We start from the raw sequence: 20,046 nt of genomic DNA, 5'->3' as shown, positions 1-20,046 counted from the left end.
TGCTTGGGACAGTGCTAATGTGGGCCTGGAAAACGCAGCCTGCTTTGGATAGTCCAGTGACCTGTGGCCATTCACTCAGCTTTCTGCTTTGCAAATGCGCACAGCTAGTGCTGGGTAGGACATGCTGGCAGGAGCCCAGGCCATTTTAAAAACCAGCTGACACTGACCACTGATGCCTCTGCAGCATCAGCTGCTCTGCCACTGTTTCAGCTGACAGTGTTGCAAGTAGATTTTACAGTGTTCGTAGCCTAATTAACCAGTCCTATATCATCTGAGCTGTAGTTACTGCACAGGTGCCAAAGGACCCATTGCCATTTTGCAGTGCAGGGCTCTTGTCTTTGCTATGGATGTCGTTTTGATGCTGTAGAGAAAAAAAAAGTGGATATGCTGGATTGGGCAGTCCAAGGAGAGCAACTGGAAGTGGTCAGAATAATATAATTAAATTTGTAATTATTTTTTCCCTTTTTCAGCTAGACCAAATTACTGATCCCACTGCATCTGAGTGATACCTAAAGCTGGTTAGGGACACAGATTTGTATGCTCTCAGAATTTCACTCATGCAAAGATAACACAAATCAAATAAAAGGATCTATTTGAAAACAAGCTTCCAGTGAACCATATGAGCAAGACATCTTTATATTCCTGTCCCTCTGATATTAATCACAGACATTCATTTTCTCATTGCATCACCACTCTAAACCTAGTTGGAGCTTGGGGAAGAAGTTACTAGAACACAGAAATCTGTAATAATTAACACAATTAGAGAACTGAACTCTGCATTCTCTATTCCAACTCCATTAACCTTACTTAAAAAGGGAGGCAGTATTTTTAGCTATGAAAATCAGTGCTTTGTAATTTCTTTTGGCAGTATTTCATATTTGTAAAATAACTGCTTTGAAATCCATAAAGATGACTGCAGTGGTGATGCACTGAGTAATGCCTATCCCCTAACTTCTTCTGGACTGGAGGTTTCTAAATATTCCAAGTTTTAACCAAGAACAACTACTTGGAAGTTTAGAAGCTGTTAGAATTGATTGTATGTGCATTTAGTAGAAATAGCAACTATGAGAAAAGCAACATCCTGACTTCTCTAAACTACTGAAAGCTTTTGTCCTAATTCTGCCATACATTTGCTTAGAGAACAACATGTAACCTCTCTCTCATGTTTGTAAAGTCACAAGTGAAAGGTAAGACGCATTGTGGCAAAAACCATTTTAGAAGTCTGTGTGATTAAGCACAATACTTGTTTTACAACCTTTGCTAGCCCTTTTCATAAGAAAGAACTGCAGTCCTTTTTCGTTGCAAAATGAAAAAACATTTGTCAGACAAATATTCAATTATAAAGTCTCTTTAATGCAACTGTATTTCATATCACATAGCTACAATTTCAGATCACATACTTATTGATCAGTAAGTGGTAATAATCGTTAAAGTCAGACAGAAATCTGAAACATTGACAACATCCGTGGGCTGCAATCTTAAATGCTATTAAAGCTACAATTAAAGCTACCTTGCTGTGGCTCGATTTGTCCAATATGCTTGAATTAAGATAGTCAGACTCCTGTTAAAAGTTTGAAAACTCACATTTTAATTGAAATTTAGATTAAAAATAACACATTACGTACATCATTTGTGCTAACAAATGTACATAGTGGTGACTCAAGAACAGAAAAACAGTACCACAAATAAACCATGGCTCAAAATCTACTCTAGCTGGATGCCACAGCTGCTCGTCCCGTACAGGTTGCTGCCACGCTCGGCTCTGGCTGGGCTCTGTCCTCTCCTTGAGGTAGGCATCAGCGCCCACGGCGTTCAGGGAAGACTTGGACTCCTCTCCGTTCACCACGAGGAGACAAGACCTCTCTGACGTGGGATAACGATACAAAATGGAAGTGATTTGGCTGAAAAAAAATCCCCTCAGAATCCAGAGAACTTTGAGTAAAATGGTGATACAGACAACCCAGAAATAGCTCAGTAGCAGTGTTTTTTTCAGTGCCACATTATAACTAAAGCACATTAAGAAACCTTACTGAGACTTGCCACCTTTCAGATTGTGTATTGCCAGAGATGGATACAGCTTCACCTTTGAACTGTCTGCATGACATAGATCTGAGTATTTCAAATCAACATAGAAGAGGTTTTTGTTAAATCTTTAAGCGGCTGATACTACTGTTGTACTAATCTTCAAAATCAGTTATTCTATTGCATTACTGTATGCATTCGTTTGTCCAGACCGCCCAAACTCCAGCCACTTCTTCCCCAAGGAAGTCCCTTTTCAAATACCTTGTTTAAAAGCAAAAACTAAGGGAAAAAAAAAAGAAACCACAACAAAACCCATTCCTGGTATTGCACATCTCACACAAATTTGTGTATATATATATATATATATATATATATATATATTTAAATATGCTACAATTAAAAAAAAATGTCTATGGCACTTTACAGAATATAAGTTTACGAAGCTGATCAAACCACAGATATTTGAAGAATTCTTCAATACCACAAAAACAAAATTAAACTGAACTAATTAGCACACAGGTTTTAAAGAATCCCCAGCAAATTCTTCTAGATCCTAAGCAGTGCATGTACATTAAGAAGCAGTTACACTCTGCAGCCCTCCCATGAAATTAATTAAATTAGTTTTAAGCTTTTTTTTTTTTTTTTTTTTTCCTTCTTCTCCCCCAAACATCTTTGAAGGCTATTGCCAAGGTGAACTTCAGGAACAACTTTAAACAGCTGTCAAATTTAATGAGTGCACCCTATACCTGAAAACCTCATCCAGAAGAAAAACTGCGATATATACCATCTTATCACTTGCTAGAAAAACAGAACCCTGAGAAAAGAAATTCTGATTTTTTTTTTCCTGTATTTCTTCCCAGCCTGTCTTCTGTCTGTGCTATGTGATGAGCATGGGTATTCTTACAAGTTAGTTGATCATGTTGTTGCAGAGCAAGTCGATGGTATACCAGCGACAAGCAGAAAAGTTGGTTCTTCCTGGTTATAAATGCAAACAAAAGCAGAACAAGCCACTGAAAATACCGACTTTGTACTTAGCAAACACCCGCACTATTAAAATTCCGTAAGCGCTCTGCATGTCGCAGCCGAGGGCAGCCAGCACTGCAAGCGAGGGTTGGCCGCGGTTGGCGCCTAAAGCCGAAGCAGCGCTTGCCCCACCCCCCACACCCCCGCCCCGTGGCGGGACTGACGCCACGGAGCCCGACCCGCCGCTCCGCCCAGCGCAGCGTTTCTCGCCCTGACACGGCCTCAAAACCGGCCGGCGGCGGCCGCCGCCCCCCCCACGGCCCAACTCATTGCCAGGGGCTCCTGGGCTACCCCCACCCGCCCTGTCCGGCCCCGGCCCGCCCCGTTTGCGCGCGCGGGGCCCGCCTCGTGCCGCGCGCTCCATCAGGGGGCTCAGCGGGAGCGTCACAAGGACGGTTGGGGCGTCGGATCGCCGCCGGGCAGCGCGCGCGGGTTGCGATTTCCGCCCCGGGACACCGCGTCGTGCCAGTAATTGCGATTTGTTTAAAACTCTTCCTTCGTGCAGGCAGTGGGCAGAAATGGCAGACCGGAACGCTTGTTGGGCCTGGGGTGTTGTTTTTTTTGTTTGTTTGTTTGTTTTTTTTTTTTTGTTTGTTTGTTTTGTTTTTTTTTTGTTTGTTTGTGTTTGTTTTGTTTTGTTTTTTAACATTAAATATTTAAAAGTGAATTACCCGTTTTAAACTAGAATACGGTGTAGGCGGGTTGCAGCGCAAGGAGAGGCTAGATTAAAGCAACCCCTTTTTAACAGGGGCGGAAGCTGACGCTGTTTGAGGCGCCCCCGGGGGCTCCCGAGGGGGTTCCGGCCAGGGAGGGGGGTGGGGGGAGCCCACCCGTGCTCTTGGGGTCGTGGGTGCTGAACAGCTCCAGTACCACGCGTGCCCCGAGCAGCGCCGTGGCGCTGGCCGCCGACTTGTACGTGACAGCGGCCCTGAACACGAACAGCAACTCACGGCACCCGCCCGGGGACCGACCCGGCATAAACCGGAGCCTCCGCTCCATATCGAATTTGTAATTCGATATAATTTACAGCGCTGTCCTGCGATGGTCTTAAACTACCCAGAAGCAAGAAGAGTCTAAAATTCACTCTACTACTTTCAGCAGACCTACTTCTCAGATTAATTATCCCCCATGCTCCTATGGCACAGTTGCATCATTCCTTTGTTACCTTAAAGTACATTTTAAATTTGCTTTCAGAAGTAGTTCTACTAAGTGATGCAACACCACAAGTAATACAACCAACTGCCTATGAGAAAGGAATGTCATTTGTGGCAAGGTCTGTTTTATTTCTGCTGATTTAGTTGGAAAAGGGTCAATGCTACATGCGGTTTAAAAAAAAAAAAAAAAATCTTCCCAGCCACGTAGAATTTGGCAAGACTTCCTGAAAAATGTAAATTTCTTAAGGACCCATGTGGCTCTGGGTCATGAGACAGACTGATCTGTAGACTAGGAATGAGATTTCACTGGCAAGAGAAAGAATAATACTGTTGAAGCCCAACATGCAATCTGCATTTGTAGGAGAGGCTACAGCCCAGGCCAGGCTGTTGGCTTTCGCTAGATAGTGCCCAGCTGTGTTGTGGGGAGTTGTCATCTGCCTGGGATTTCAGGAGTTTTAATAAAGGCTGCAGAAATATTTCTAGCAATGGTTATTTCAAACAATTTTTACCAGAATCAGGTGAAAGCCAGTGTAACAACAGCTTCTCTGTCCAGTTAATGAAAATAAAATCATTTACCTGCTAAGGAACAAGTGGCACACACCTTGCACCAGCTTCAAGACAAAGAAACCTGGCAGGGACTGAATTCTTTAAACGCTTAAAGATCGGTGTAAACTGCGTCACGTCAGCTTTGCTCTCTCCAACATATCCCTACTATCTGAGAAGGCACTGTACTTTAAGGAAGTTCAGTATCAAAAAGCACCTCAATGAAAAGGATGGTACCAAACCAGGTGGTGGTGAAATATTCACAGGTGAGGGGGGCCCTTGGAAACAGAGCCTAATTAAAATAGGCTTCTCTTTTGTATAAGGAAAAAAAAAAAAAATGTGCTGGCTTTTATTATTTTAAATCCAAATTCTTCAAAGTGACCAAGGTGGGTAAGGCAATCCAATCAATCAGAATTTGTCAGTTAAATCAATAGTATTCCTGCTATATACACGATTCCTCACCTCCCCAGTCAGATTAATATATTCCACTGTGTCCTGAATATAGAATGAAACTAAAGACATCCCCAATTATTTACATTCTGCTTTCTTGGGATCCTTTCTCAGATCCTCATTGCCCAGCAAGAAAGAAAGACCATTTCAGTAGTTCAGGGCTGGAATGCATGGGGCTCAATCACACAAATGGTAGAAATGGGTAAGCGGCTCTGCTTGTCCAGTCAATGGAAAGCAGATTAAGATTCAGGTGCTGGTATTTTTCCCCACTGGAGTTAAAGGAGGCAAATAAGGTTTTTTCCTTCTTCAATTTCTTCTTGCACCTTGTCACTGGATGTGGCTATTTCAGCTTGCGCCGAGAAGACCGCACAAATGAACGTCAGAATAGTGCCACCAATAGCTGTGTAGAAAGCCCAGCCCAAGGAGCAGTCTCCTAGTTTGTAAGCAGAAGCATAAGGTCCACAATAGCTTATTGCTTTCTGGCATCCCCAACCTGCAGGGTAAAGTATCAAGCCTAAGATGAGGAAGAGGCCTAGAAATAAAAACAGAAAGACAGAAGTTTAACGAATGATCAGTTTAACACCAAACGCAACAAACGTAGTAATGGTTATCATGGTCACTATTCACTCCCAAGCACCAGGATTAGGAGAACAAGATTCTTCCTCATCCATCCAACCTTCCTTTACTGATTGTTCCCTAGTATATACCATGCAGTGTTTTGTCTAAACTTGGAGCTATCCTGTGGTTTTTCTTGTGAAAGGCTTATTTCATATGATAATGGCCTAGTTCCTAATTTTAATCTCTCTATTCCTTCTACATCCTTCATTTTCACATACTATTCCTAGGTATGCTGAGCTCGCAAAACATTTGAGCGTCTCTACCAACTGTTTGTTCTTGCACTTTTCAAATACTTAGGAACATTTCATCCACTTTTGCGTTTTTGTTTAGCCCTCATTCAGCTTTATTTAGTCATTCATCTTAAAAATTTTTGCCTTTTTTTCCTCTTCATTTTTCCTACATTGATTTTCTTGCCTGGAAAAAAAAATATATATACATAAAGAAAATCTCACACTGCATCTGCTTATTTGGCCACATTAGGACATAGTAGAAAAATAATACTGCCAGTTCAGTAAGCTGCTTTTGTAACAACGGGATTCTGGAGTCAGACCCAAACAAAAGGATCCAAGTACCTACAACCAGTGCATAGGTAACACTGGGATCTCTAAACAGGCGATGGACTCCTGCAGAAGGAAAGCACATGCAGGAGCAGAAGCCTCAACTCCCCGTCTTGTTCAACTGCCTGAACACCCTGCTGTGCCTCAGGCTGGAAGTAAAAAACTCACATTAGGTGTTCTGCCCACCTGATCATCTCCCTTACTCCTAGTTTTCTCTCCTATGAGGACCAGTCTTTATCTAAGCAGTGAAGGACTTCATTAAGGAAATTAAAAGTCACATCAGAGTCCCTGAACGTAAGATGTGTGTGCACAAGGATGAGTGATTTAATCAAAATGCCTCATGTGCTAGTGGCTACAATGCTCTCTTATGGGCCCTGCTTAAAAACATCACAGGGAGTTAAAAACAGATTTCCCTCATACAAAGGTATGTAGGAAGGAGCTAACCATCAGGCTCGTAGGTATCAAAATTTGCCAGTTTATTTAAAATTTTACTCTGAAGAACAGGAAGAATTACAAAAAATAGTTTTTGCTTGAACACAACTGGTTTATCCAGAAAATCAACACAGCCTTCCAGATCCCACAAACATTACTGATTTATTTGCCCTGCACTGTAAAGCCCTTCATTCAATCTGGCACCTTGACGAAAGTAGCTGGTAAAGGTGCTGTCACCTTGTAGAAGTGGGCTGAAAGTTGTGCTTTTTATGTATGATGCTGGTTCATCCATTATATTTCATCTAATCCCCAAATTTCTACAAAGTAATACAATAGAAAGCAGTCCTATTTTCTTCCCTATACTAAGAGATTACCAGGAACAGCTGTAAAGATTCGTTCACATCTTCAATTCAGTTAGACTAGCCTATTCTGCAGTATGTTAGGTTTCCTTGTTTGTTTGTTTAAAGAAATTCAGCCAGATGCAAGAAAAATTCCTCTCTGAGAAAGAAAAGCTGGGTCCTAGTTAGTAAGCAGTTAATATACACAAAATGCAAAACCCATCATCCAACTCTCTAAAATTAATGTCTGTGAACACCAGACATTTCACAAAAGAAAGTCCTTCCTCCAGCGTTTTTCTAACGATGACACAACACCATGGGCATGAGTGAACTAAATGTCATTATTCTTTGGGGCGGCAAAATCCATTAGCAAGTGATATCTGTTCTCTGTGAAGGGATTTCATCACTGCTTACATTTAAGAACCAATGACAAATTTTATGCAGTGTTTCCTGGCTGATTGGCCAAACTACATTAAGTATAAAGTATTGCTTTATCTTGGACAGACCTGGATAAGCTGTGCTTTCATCCTGCTGAGCCATGCAGCCATTTCAGACTAAACACCAGCAGTTCCTTCTCCTCTATTCATCACTAGTTTCCTGTTCTGTGTAACTAGCATGACCACACTGTATTTTTCTGACTGTACATTGTACAGGCCATTTGCCATTTTCTCTTAATCATCACAAACCCTTCGGTAGTTAAAAGTCACCATCACCAAATTAAGAAGCCGGATCTGAAATGCCAATGTCATTGCTGCCAACAAGGAAGTTTTTTTTAAAGTTTACCGTTCCATCACTCACAAACCTACAGAGTCTGTTTAACAGCAAACATGGCTTATGGCTGAGTCACAAGCAGGACCAAGAAGCTACATCCATCTCTTTTTACCAAAATTAGAGCACTGAACAACTCCTGAAAGCTACTGGTTCATGGTATGTAAGCCCCAAGCTGAAAAGTCTTTACCCAAAACTCAGCCCCCAAAAGGCTGCAGCACTGCTATCAGGTGTAGTCATCAGGACTTTACTGAATTAAAACTTTAAGAGCACAGAAAATTCCTGGAGAAATACTAACTACAGCCCATAACTGATAACCTACAGCAGTTTTCTCACAGATGAAAAGAAAATTTGGAGAAAAGTTTTAACTATCGACTTGAAAGCAGTCAGTCTTACCTCAACTTCAGATAATTAACTTTGTGAATCCTATACTGGTGTAACACAAGGAAAAAAAAAAAAAAAAAGGAAAAAAAAGTAGTATTTTTACTACCAAACCTATCTTCTACTACTCCATTTCAGTGCAGAGAGAAAGGTTCTCAGGACATACACCTCACTATCACTAATATTTATCATAATTTCTCATTTCATTAATGTCTGGTTCCTATTTGCTAGGAAGAGTGAATAAAGATGATTCAGTTAAGCCAATTCAACATACCCACAACAGAAACAACACCCCTTGGATTTCATGCTGACTAACAGCAAGTGGAGAGGCACCGACTCCTTGTCACATATTCAGCTCAAAGCTCCAACACCCAGAGCAATGGCTGAGCTGTGGAGGCTGCAGAGATCCACTCCGGACTCACCCTGCCTGCCTGAAATGGGGTGCTCAAGTAAAAAAATCAAGAGGAACCTTGCCTCCCCCTTCCCAGTAACTACAAAAGAGATGGTCATAGGCTACAGAGCTCATCTGAATGACTCCTGCAGCTTAAATGGAATGGACAGAAGCTGCTTTACCACCCACCAACAGAGCAAGCTGTGGGCTAAAGCAGAAGCCAGCAATCCAAACTACTTAACTGTCCCAACTACCTGTAACCAAAGCAGCAGCTTCCAGAGACCCCCAAAAAAGAACCAGCTCTCTGCTCCTGGGAACATGCATGCAGAAGGAGGGGAAGGAGAAATGCCCATGTGGGAAGAACAAGGTAAGATACCCCAGAAGGCTGTTCCTGCAGCTACCAGTGTAGCCTTGATCTACATCTAACACACGTGCAAGCAGCTGCAGTTCAGCAAAAACCACTTACAGGCCAGTCTGTGGTGAGACAATCCACAAGGGGAAAAAACATGGTAGACTCTCAGCACTGATTTCTCATACCGCTGTCCACGGGGCAGAGCCTGGCCAGGTCCCTTACATCTCTGCTGCTTTGATAGACACTTAAGCTTAACTGCCTGTATCCCTGATTTTCTGTAGCTGCTGCTCAGTCCCTGGGGCTCATCTGCGAGCAGCTCTCTCATTTTGGTGAGGTACCTCAGAGCCCGACAGCTCTGCTCACAGTTCCTGCCTCCAGTAGCTGACAATCTGCTTTTCAGACAAGACACGCGGAGATGGAGCGGAAGGCCCAAGTTTGGTAACTACAAACAGCATACTGGCAGTAGCTTCATCAAATCCACAGTCTGTTGGTTACCAAGTTTTTCTTTTACCACCACGGCAACAAGACAGTCATAAGGAAAGTGTTGAAGGAAGAGAAAGTGTTTTTCAGTTCCCTGCAGACAGCACAAAGCAGCATGGGGATGCATAGTTTTGTTTTCTGAAGAGTCCCTGGGGGGAAGGTAGAGGAGGGTGCTGGATGGGCTGCATGGACCCAGGAGCAAAGTAAGCAAAGTAACTCACCAGTGAATGAGAAACTGTGGAGAGCATGGCCTGGGGCTTGCAAGGGGCTGGAAAGTGGAGCCAAACGCCTTATCCCTGGTGTTCATTTATAATCAGAGCACACAGGAACACAAGACCAGCTCCTAGTACAATCTACAAATTCATGTATAAAAGTTGCTCTCTGGATAGATTAATTACTATAATTCTCTGGTTTCCTGAATTTGATTCAGTTATTCTTACACTTGATTCACTCAAATATTACTTATGTATTTAATCTGTATTGTGGGGCTAAACCATTTAATGCTGTAAATTGAGATTAAAGCACTTAAGTTTTTGTTAGCCATAGAAGTACAAAGCTCAGTTTTGTGTTGTATAATTTTATGTCAGCATAATCTGATAAAGCAACAATTATCTCCTGTTGACAGTTTGCCTTGAGATACATCTGGCCGGAGGACTGTAAATATTGATAGAGATTTCTTTTTCTTAATAAATCAGTTTTTGCTCTTGTCCCAGTGTCTTTGAAGAGAAGCCAATCTTCAAGAGAAACAACAGTGAACAGAAATCAAGTGCTCTGTCTGAAGAAGAGTTCTATGCACTGAATCCTCTCAGTTCTTCATGCTGACATACAGTAATTGAGAGTTTTAATTCTCAGCCAGTCTACCTATAGACTTACTGCTGTTTGTTCCCCCTGCTGGAAGGAACAAATTAATCTGGAAAACATCACAAGCTGTTTTCCACTGTGCTCCTCTATGGGCTCGAAGAGCTCAGGCTTGCTCTGTTCTAGATTTAACCCCCTCTCTGAGCACAGCCACACTATTGGGCATTCTGCTGTACACACCCTCTTGTTCCTACTTCTTAATTAGCTCTATCCCACTTCTTTAAATCAGTATGATAATTTTTCATAATTACATTTTCCTTTTTGTTAGTTGTTGCCAGCTCTCAGTTAACTTTCCTCTTAGGATTCCTTAAAACAGAGGTCTGAAAGAATGCTACAGAATGCTGCCAGATGCCTAGGAATGACAACAGTAAACTATTTAAATGACTGTTTTATCGAGGGATTTCTTCTACAACACTTTGATGTGTCAGCAGAGAACATTTTCCCGTCTTTCACTGAAGGCAATTTGCCCATGTAACATTTTGTTATCAGTCCCTAATTACCTGCATTCAAATAGAAGCCTTAAAAAATTTAGGTGAGATTTAGATTTTATTTGGATTATTAGACTAAGGTATATTTCCTGATTACAACACAGACAACCTATTAACCTACAGCAGCCATTCCACATTCAGATGATGTAAAAGCAACTGCTTTCTCCTAAAACACGAAAGCAAAACGTTACAGCATACTGTGAGGTATCAATGTAAATATAGCAGACTGCACTACTGTGAAACGACATTTCTGAAAACAGTTCAGTAATGCCTTTTCTATATGAGAAGCCTTTTTGTACTTGTGCACCAAGCTCTTTTCCCCTTTTAAGGGACTGGGACTGCAGCAAGCAATTGCTCCTCCTGGCTTTTACACACTGCAGTAGCGCTGCCAGGCTAACGTGGAAAACCAACAGACCAGTCTATCGTTACGGGCATTTGTGTGTCACATTATGTGCTGGAGTCAGATCTGAGTAAAAGCTTTTTCATTCTATCCTTGGAAGCAACCCTCAAGACAGGGTTTAGGCAGATGCTTGTTTAGCTAAATGAAGGCATGCTATTTAGTTTTGACAGTCTCCTGTGCAGCTGCTGTTGTGCCATATTAAACAACAGCATATACTAACAAAGCCAATTTCCATTGCAAAGCCTGAAACTATCTTCTCATTTCCTAGCAAAATAGCAAAAAAGCTCTTAAATGTTGTTGAAGAAACAGGAAATTAAGCAGCTGTGATCAATGAGGTGGCACTCTAACAGGCTTCCACGGAGCAGCACAACAGAGCAACAGCATTTTAAGAGAGGAAGAGAAAAAGGGCAAAGGCATGGAGGGATTAGCCTTGCACAACACCACGCAGGCAGCGCAGGTGTGTCGCTTCCTCAGTGGCAGTGATCCTGATCATTCTCATCTTCCATACAACCACAGGAGATTAACGCTCAGCCCAAGGGCACTGCACCTGCCAGCCAAAATAACCCTGCCTTTATTGCTTGTATTTCCAAATGTGTCAGTATGCTACCTGAATAATTTCATGTGTAAAGTACTTGTACAAACATATGCAACTAGCTTAACCCAAGGAGGCTTTCACATACACAAACTTTCCCTAACAAGGCCCTGCCCAGCAGGAACTACCAACTACCAGGTTGCCATTTACATGCTTTTGACCACTTCATCCACTGACAGACAACCAAAGCGACAGCCTCCTACTCAGCAGCTGTATAACAGAGACCTTCAGACCTGTGAACTTATTCAGTAATCTTATTTTAATCAGAGGAGAGCTAACGAGGCAGGCTCAGGACACCTGGTGTGGTGGCCTCAGCACTCCACACTGGCAATATCAAAAGGGTAGGGGTGGTGCCAAGATGCTGAAGGGCCCCAGACCTGCCTCTGCGGCCGCTCTCCATCCTCCCGGATGACTGCCAAACCTACTCTACGCAAGCAGCTGACCAGGGGCAAGAAGGTCTTTACCCAAAAAGAAGAGGGAGACTCTGCAAGCCCTAGTGTCTTGAAGACAGCTTCTGGCTCACTTGGAAATGCTGCAGAACAAAAGAAAAATTCATAACATGAAGAAGATCTATACTTTAAAAAGCCTACCTGGACACCACAGGCAGTGCAGGTTCACACAGGCAGAGGGGATTTGGGATAAGCTGAAAGCATGGCTGTTGAGGGTAGAGAGGGTTGCTGGTGGGCAATGCACTGAGGCACGGTCCACACCTCCATACTTGCAGCAAATGGAGAGGACTGCAGCTGTATACAGATTTCGGTGTACCTGGGCTACACTAAGCTGAGGCAGAAGAATGAATTGTGTAGAAGTATAACCAGGTGGTGGCTCAGAACCTGCACAGATTTATTTTTTCTCTTTAAAATTGTCTCAGTCATGTAAGGGTTAGCAGTCATCAGCAGAAAAAGCAGTTCCCTAACCACTGCCTTCCCCAAGCTGAGGAAGAGGATAAGACCCTTATTCCTTTCAACAGTAAATTAACTATACCATTTGCTCAGGTGTGTTTTCCCATTTATTAAGCAAATCAAAGATGCTCATCTGTAACCAAAAGTATGCAAACATATGTAAACTGCTGATGGCATTAGTGATGTTGGGATGTGGAAACAGGGACAGCAATACAGTGCAGGGGGCTACTTGTGGGAGACTCAACTACTAAGTATATTTTGCTACCCACAGAAAAAGACAAAAATAAGTCAGTCTTTCAGCTTGATGTGGGTTGCTTTGGCAAAATGACATCATATGGAGGACTCAGTGTTTATTTCTTTTGACATTGGTGTGATCTAACTGCTTGGACATCTCTAACAAAGTGTCAGCCTGCAGACTCCTGTTTTTAGGAGAGGGGAGGGCAAATTTGCCATTAGCTTTTGATGAGTTTTATATACGTGGTGAGAGTCCTCATCAGCTGGGAGGGAAGGAGATGCAGAGACTCAAAGTAAGATCAGTCCCAAGCCCTGAAATGACACCGTTGCCTCTTTGCTGTCTGTCAGCCATGTGGAGTCATGTCTCCACACTACCAGAAGGTCCCATGCAGCAGACACTAACGCTGCAATTAAGTCAAGAAAAAGCACCTTGTAGGGGAAAAGCCAAATGTTTACAAGTTTTCAGTAATGCAGAGGTAACTGAAGACCTCTCCACTCATAGGGCCACTGCTCAGCCACAGCTGCGAGGGCTGCTCACCTATCACATTTTATCTTAAGCACCAGTGAAGCTGAGTGTTTTTAATCTAGGACAGCCCAATAAAAGGCTTGAAGCTGCTAAATGAGAAACTCAATTGTTGATGGTAAATTTGGGAGGTTCCTGAGTTAGGAAAGGAAATATCAGGCCATGTCAATTATTCCATCCATGAAGGAATCAGAGGAAAAGACTCAGTATGTTTCACACCACTCACCATAACCTTTTCCACTGCCATTCAACCAGTGAGTGCCACGCCCTCGAAGCCATCAATCACTTATGCTGAATCAGCAGAAAGGGAATGAAAACCACCACCTCCCAACCACAGCTCTGTAAGGGAGGCTGAAGCAACAACCTGCCTTGGCTTAAGCACAGAGGTAAAAGGGCTGCAGGCCATCTTTTTCATGGCATTACATTTCCTCAGTACTGAACCTGCAGCACAAACAGGACCTCAGGGGTTCAGGGGGAGGAGCTGCAGAGGAACTAAGGCTCAGCAAGAAGGAAAAGGTGAAAGGGATGCAGGAAGGGGAGAATTTCGCGTGGCTTCATGGGTCATACAGCAGCAGAGTGCAGGTCATCTGCATGGGGGAAGGAAGCAAAATTCAAAACTACTGATTTCCTTCACCCCCACACCAGGCACACCGAAGACAGGAGCTAAGCATGTTAGCCTACTGTCTTAAAAGAGCCACCTTCATAATTTTTCTTGTGTTTTAGGGAAAAGACAGCATTTTTTGAGTTTAAATACTCTTCTAGTGTTTGCATCCTATGTACTAAAAGCAGCATCAGCCTTGTCTCTGAGGCCTGGAAGCAAAAATCCAAAAGAAAGCGAGCTCTGCTACCTTCCTGCTATCCCCCTGGCCTCTCATGGGGCAGCTAGCACTCTCTTACCCTGCATCGCCAGGGCAGGCGTGTAAAGAAGTTCTTGGCATCTCACCTATACCAGTAGAGGTAAGGGACCTCAGCGTGCACATGTGCCATGGTAAAACTCTTCTAAGTGGGTAGTGTCAGAGTCTCACACTAAGCACCATGTGATGGAGAAGATTTATGCTTGCCGAGGAAATCAGCTGCCAAACTTGGTCACTGAAAACATGAATTTTTTGTTTATTTTTCTATTCTTTTTGCGATCTGCTGGGTCCCATGTGCCTATCTTGGTAGTGCAGGAGATAAGCCAACCACCAAATCTAGCGCAACAGTGAAACCTTCACTTTATTTCTTTGAAGTTGCTAATACTCTCCCTCAGGCTCAATAGCAATTTAGCACTTGAACTCAGTTTTCCTGCCCTGGCATACTCCAACCCAGCAGTCCCCTTCACTTGAACTTTCAGCAGCCAAGTGTGTATTAGATGTCGTGCTGGCACATGGCCATATAGGTTACAGGAAGCACTATACCGCAGACAGCAAAAGCAGTTCAGACTGTCAGGATTTCCATTAGAAATCCCCTCCACCCTTTTTTCTTTCTTCCCACCCCAAGAATTCAGAACTCTGGCATCAGAAAAGAAAAACCCTGAGCTGAATCCAAGAGGAAATATGCTTTTTGAAAAATGCGTGCTCTGCATTTTAGAAAGACAAACAAGAAGCTTCCTGGCCTTCGAGGGCAAAACCACTCTTGCTTTGCTTTCCTTTTGCCTGGGCTTCCTGGCCGAGCAACAGGGTCCATCACCCACAGGCAGCAACATGAGCTCACAAGGTCATTTCTTCCTTGCTCGCCAGCTTGGCCTCTTCTGAGAGAAAATAATGGTTTTTTTTACAGCATGCTGCTGCCTACAACTGAATATCCTAAACTACTATGCAACTATCATAACCTTTCGCATCATGCTCTGAGCATCAAAGAGCTCTAACAGCCTCATGCCTCCTCCACAGCAGCTTGCTTCTCCTGCATTTTCTGCCCTTTCCGAGGATAGTCCTGGTCAACCTCCTGCTTCCTCCTCTGCAGCTCCCAGTGGGCTCCTTACCTCCCGGCAGCCAGGAGTGTTCAGCCGCATGGCCCCACGCACCATGAGCCCACCCTGCACAGCTGGATTGTGTTTCATACACCCCCACAAGCAGCTCCAGATCCTTGTCCCCTTCAGATGGTTCTCATCACACTCTGCTCAGGCCATCTTCCTAATCACCCAGCCTCCCAAATGGAAACAATGACCAATAAATATAACATGCTGAACTATTTCTTAGTGCAAGGGATGTAAAACAAACTCTTCCAACAGCAAAGAAAGATGGTTACAGACACAGCTGGCTTCAAACTGGGTTTCACTTCTTCATTTTAGAAAATTGTGGAGAAGTTTCCTTGCATTTGAGGGCAAAGCTGCACTCCTGATGGAAGTTTCTGACAGAAGAACCCCCCAAGATACCACAGTAGGGAACAGAAGACATGAACAGTAATAAAAGGGAAAAAATAAGAAATCATGGGAAGGACTGAATGCAGGGAGAGTTTGTGAGATACCCGAAAAGTACTGTAGAAGAGACTTTACTGCTTGCAACTGAGCAGGACAAGTGCTAGGGGCAAAAAAAACAGCCTCCCAGAAAAAAGCAGGGGTACAAGATGAAATGCTGGGCAGGAATAAAGTAAGGTAAAATGGTAAGGGAACCTCAGTGCTGGGTGATGAGAGCAAAATACTCAAATAGGACCCTGGAAAGGAAGAAGCTGAGTCATCCCCTAGCAATGCTGGAGGAGAAACTGCCAGGGTGAGGGAGGAAAGCCCAAACCTGCACCATCTGGGCCCAAGCAGACAGACTGAAAAAGTGTTCGCGGGAACCTAATGCTCCTGATCTGCCTGCAGCGGCCTTTGAAGACACAAACCTCTGTTTCGTGTGACTGGACATGTATCTGTTAAAGGTGTAACTGCCAGCAGCCCAGCCTTCTAAGCCACAGCAAAATGCAGCTGTGCATTCGCTGACCAAACCAGAGACACTGTCGGCATGTGGCCCAGGACACAGCTAGCCTCCTGACTGATGCAACCCAATTTTTACATGCTTTTTTTTTTTTTTTTTTCATGCTTCTGTCAGAAACCTGTTTAGTCAAGCCCCATTAGAGCTAGGAGACTGGACTCTCAAAAGAAAAACAGGTGAGAAGGGGGTGGCCCACCAGAGGCCTCCCAGATGAACTCAGCAGCACTCTGGAAAGACTTTCGGGAAAAGGAGCTATTTTATCCCCCTTTCCATAAACCTGCCTTGCAACATAGCCCTGCTGCAACGCAGCAAAGCAGGAGACTCCCAAATGCAGCTCCCTTCGTGACACACTAGCACCCTTTCCCCTCTGCTCTCCCCAGAGGCTTCCAAGGCACACGATGGCGTAGCTCCCCACAAGGAAACTCAGGGGCCTGCTCAAGTTTTGTGGCTGAGATAAAACATGTGCTGCTAATTTCAGCTTCCGCCTTCTGGCATGCAGGCAGGCTGTTGCTGGCGGGTTGTGGCTCACCTGCAAGTCAGGCAGCCGCTGGCTGTGGGGAAGGGGCCGTGTCTGCCCAACCACGACGCCAGAGGCCAGCTCTGCCCCGCTGTGTCCTTAGAGGTTGAAACAAAAAAGCCAAGAAAAGTTGTTGATGGTGAACTTCATGAAGGAAACTCTGTCAGAGGCAGAAGCTGAACCTGGTTTAGGCTCTATCCTAAGCTCCCTGCCCACCCTCCTGTGAGGCCAGGTTATGTTTAAATTGTATTACTTAGCACCAAAGTGAAGTACCCAAGCCCAAATAAGGCTTGTAAACATATACTCACCTATCCTATATGCATACCAAGATACATCAGTAGGGGATCACCAATTATTTACTTCCTATAACTAGGTGATTACAGTGAAAATTTACTTTGAATTGGTTCTTATGTGTTACCATATAATAACATGCTGCCTTTTCTTGCCTCTGCATTTCAAGTAATTCACAGACTGTAAAAATAGAATACTTTCCCCCAAAAGACATTCAAATGAAAGTCTGCCTGGTCTTCTTGCTCTTGGGTAGTAATTATCTATTTAATTACACAGCTCCATTCTTTGCACTCTCTGTTGCAGAGAAAAGATGCTTTTCCAGATGAAACGGTCCTCAGACATCTCCAAAACCAGGGCCACCGATCACTGTTTCTGCAGCTCCTGAATGAAAGTCACTGCAGACTGAAGTGATAGAAGGTCTTACTCTAACAAAGGAATTACAGGAGTTTAAGCAGGAGCCGTATTTTCTTCCTTTATGGCTTTGTATTTGTAATTTTCTGCCACAAAAAAACAACCCTCTGTGGACCAGATACATGTATGGCTCCTTCCCCTTGACCTAAATGAGAGTTTGCACATTTGTTCAAGGGCCGTAACAGAAGAGATGTTGCTTTCTGTTCTGTAATTTCACCACAGGCATCATCCAGGTCACAACCAGTGTTGCTAGACTGAAGAGATGTATCCGGTGTCTGTTACTGTTTTTTCATGATGGATTCCAGGAATAAATTAACTTATATGTTTTTAATTATATTAAATCTCTACTCCAAAGATATGGAGATTTTAAATGAGATTACGTCTGCAAGATCCTGAGTTCCTGTAGATGACTCTACCATGGGTGCATCTCATCTTTGAAAATGAGATGTTTGACATACTTGCAAATATTGGACAGATGCAGGCTGATAAATTAAATTATTTTGTGAATTCTTCTCCTACGCTTATTAAAAACATAATTGTTCCCATTTGAAAGAATGATCTTATGCTTAAAATGATTAGGGCAGGGTTGTATCTTATTCTCTGGTCAGAGCATTAGTCTAGCTATCATAATCCCTGTATGGATTAACCATGATGACAACTATCCTTCCTGAACAACTTGCTTAAGCATTTTCCAAAACTCAGGAACTGAGAAAATTTAAATTAATGGCTGTGATAAGTCATAAGGAAAATCATTTCAACTAAGTAAGCAGATGCTGTAATGCTACTGGCACAAAAGTAGCAGTGGAGCCAATAAAACCGATCTTGAGAAAACAAGTTGCTAGCCACAAAGCACCTGGCTGCAAATACTGGCAGGCATACTTCTCATAGCAACAGTTTCAGTAACGTGACCTTTCTGTTACCTGGTTTCAGGCTGTGTCATTTATCTGAATTACAAGAAAGGAAGTGCTTCTACCTTCAGTACAGCTCAAAAGAGACGGATCTATCCCCTAACATGTAAGAAATGCTTTGTTGACCGTATTGTTCAATTCTTGAGGCCAGAAGTCCCATTACAGATACAGTTGGTTTGATATTAAAACATAAAACTGTCTTTGCATGTATTTTCTCACAAATACATGGCCTCCCAAACAGTATTCTAAGATACAGGAACCTGCTAATCCTGATGTTAGACTAGGTATTTTGAGATGGTATTGGAGTTGGAAGTGAAGGTATTTTTTCAACAGACACAACTGTGAACATGCCAACCATCTACTTACGCTGCTAATCAATCTCTCCCATACAAATGCCCCTCCAACACAAAATTAGTAATTGCAACAGGAAGCAAATTCAGGCTTTGCCTACTTCCCCATGTGTGTTCAGAATAAGATTAATTTAGGTCTCAACTAAGCAAATGAAACAAACCAGTTTATCATAAACGTTTGAACTCTTACTATTACACCTCCTGTCTAGGTGCAGCCACCACAGATTTGTTTGGCCACTTCAGTGGAGGTGAGGAGGAGAAAAGCTGGATTCACATTTCAAACAAACAAGTTAAAACTGCTAGTGTTTTTTGTAATGAAACCATTTCATGAATTGAAAACATCTGCTTAAGAGCACCACCAAGAGGGAAAGAGGAGGCAGACGTGCTCATTCCCTCCGTCCTCACAGGTCTCTGAGGGCTGCCAGCGGTAGGGCAGAAGACCACTCTCCTCCTCCAGACGACCACACACAGAGAGTACAAAAGATGAAAACCTGCACATGGGACAAGTTCTCCCCACAGCTTGCTGGCAAGTACAGAAAGCCAAGTACTTCTCTAACTAGGGCTGTCCAGTGTTGGCTTACTAACAGTCATTTAATCTCTGTAAAATCCATGGGTTTAAGCAGAAACACCGAATCTGTAGAACCATTTCATCTTTTCAGGCAAAGCACACTTGATACTTGAACAGTGACAAGATAAGCTCATTGGGCTGTGTAACTGCAGCTGAACAATAAGCTGGCTAAAGGAAGGGTTTATCATCAGGTATCGCTTGTCAAACTCACAGCCTTGAAGGAGGCTGTTTGGCATAAAATGCTGGAGAATTGGGTGTGTGACTGCAGGCTGTTCTTATCCCCTGGGGTGGTATTTGCTCTCACCACAGTCATAAAGCCTCTGAGACACTGAGAGAACTGCCTTTGGTCCATGGAAAAATTACTAAAGTAGCAAGAGGGTGATAGACTGCCTTAATGTGAGTATTAACTTTGCTCTCTGCTGGTAACAAAGGAGAGAAGTTTTTGTTACTGAAAGAAATTCAGAGGGAAAAAACTGAACAGCAAACAAAAGCAACACTGGTCAGTTCATTTTGGCACACATCAGGCTGCAATTCTGCTGCCAATGTCAATGTATTACATGCTGTGTAGCTATAAATTTCAGTTGTGTTTGAATAAGCACCAGCA

The 20,046-nt window shown here is 43.2% G+C and overlaps 1 protein-coding gene and 1 pseudogene across 4 annotated transcripts in view; both read right to left on the bottom strand.

Moving 5' to 3' along the window:
- Positions 1–2,875: 2,875 nt before the first annotated feature.
- On the bottom strand, positions 2,876–5,416 carry LOC104365406 (annotated as a pseudogene).
- LHFPL2 (LHFPL tetraspan subfamily member 2) overlaps positions 5,055–20,046 on the bottom strand; it is a 127,211-nt gene continuing 112,219 nt past the window's right edge. For all 4 annotated transcript variants that reach the window (XM_033009148.2, XM_033009149.2, XM_033009152.2 and 1 more), the window contains one exon: positions 5,055–5,724. In XM_033009148.2, coding sequence (XP_032865039.1) covers positions 5,468–5,724 — 257 coding nt within the window. In that variant the 3' untranslated portion in view covers positions 5,055–5,467. The remainder of the gene's footprint in view (positions 5,725–20,046) is intronic.

This window comes from Tyto alba, unplaced genomic scaffold, assembly GCF_018691265.1.
Source record: "Tyto alba isolate M040663 unplaced genomic scaffold, T.alba_DEE_v4.0 Super-Scaffold_42, whole genome shotgun sequence".
Lineage (NCBI taxonomy): Eukaryota > Metazoa > Chordata > Aves > Strigiformes > Tytonidae > Tyto > Tyto alba.
The sequence above is the reverse complement of the archived record's forward strand: the minus strand, read 5'-3'. Positions and strand labels throughout refer to the sequence as shown.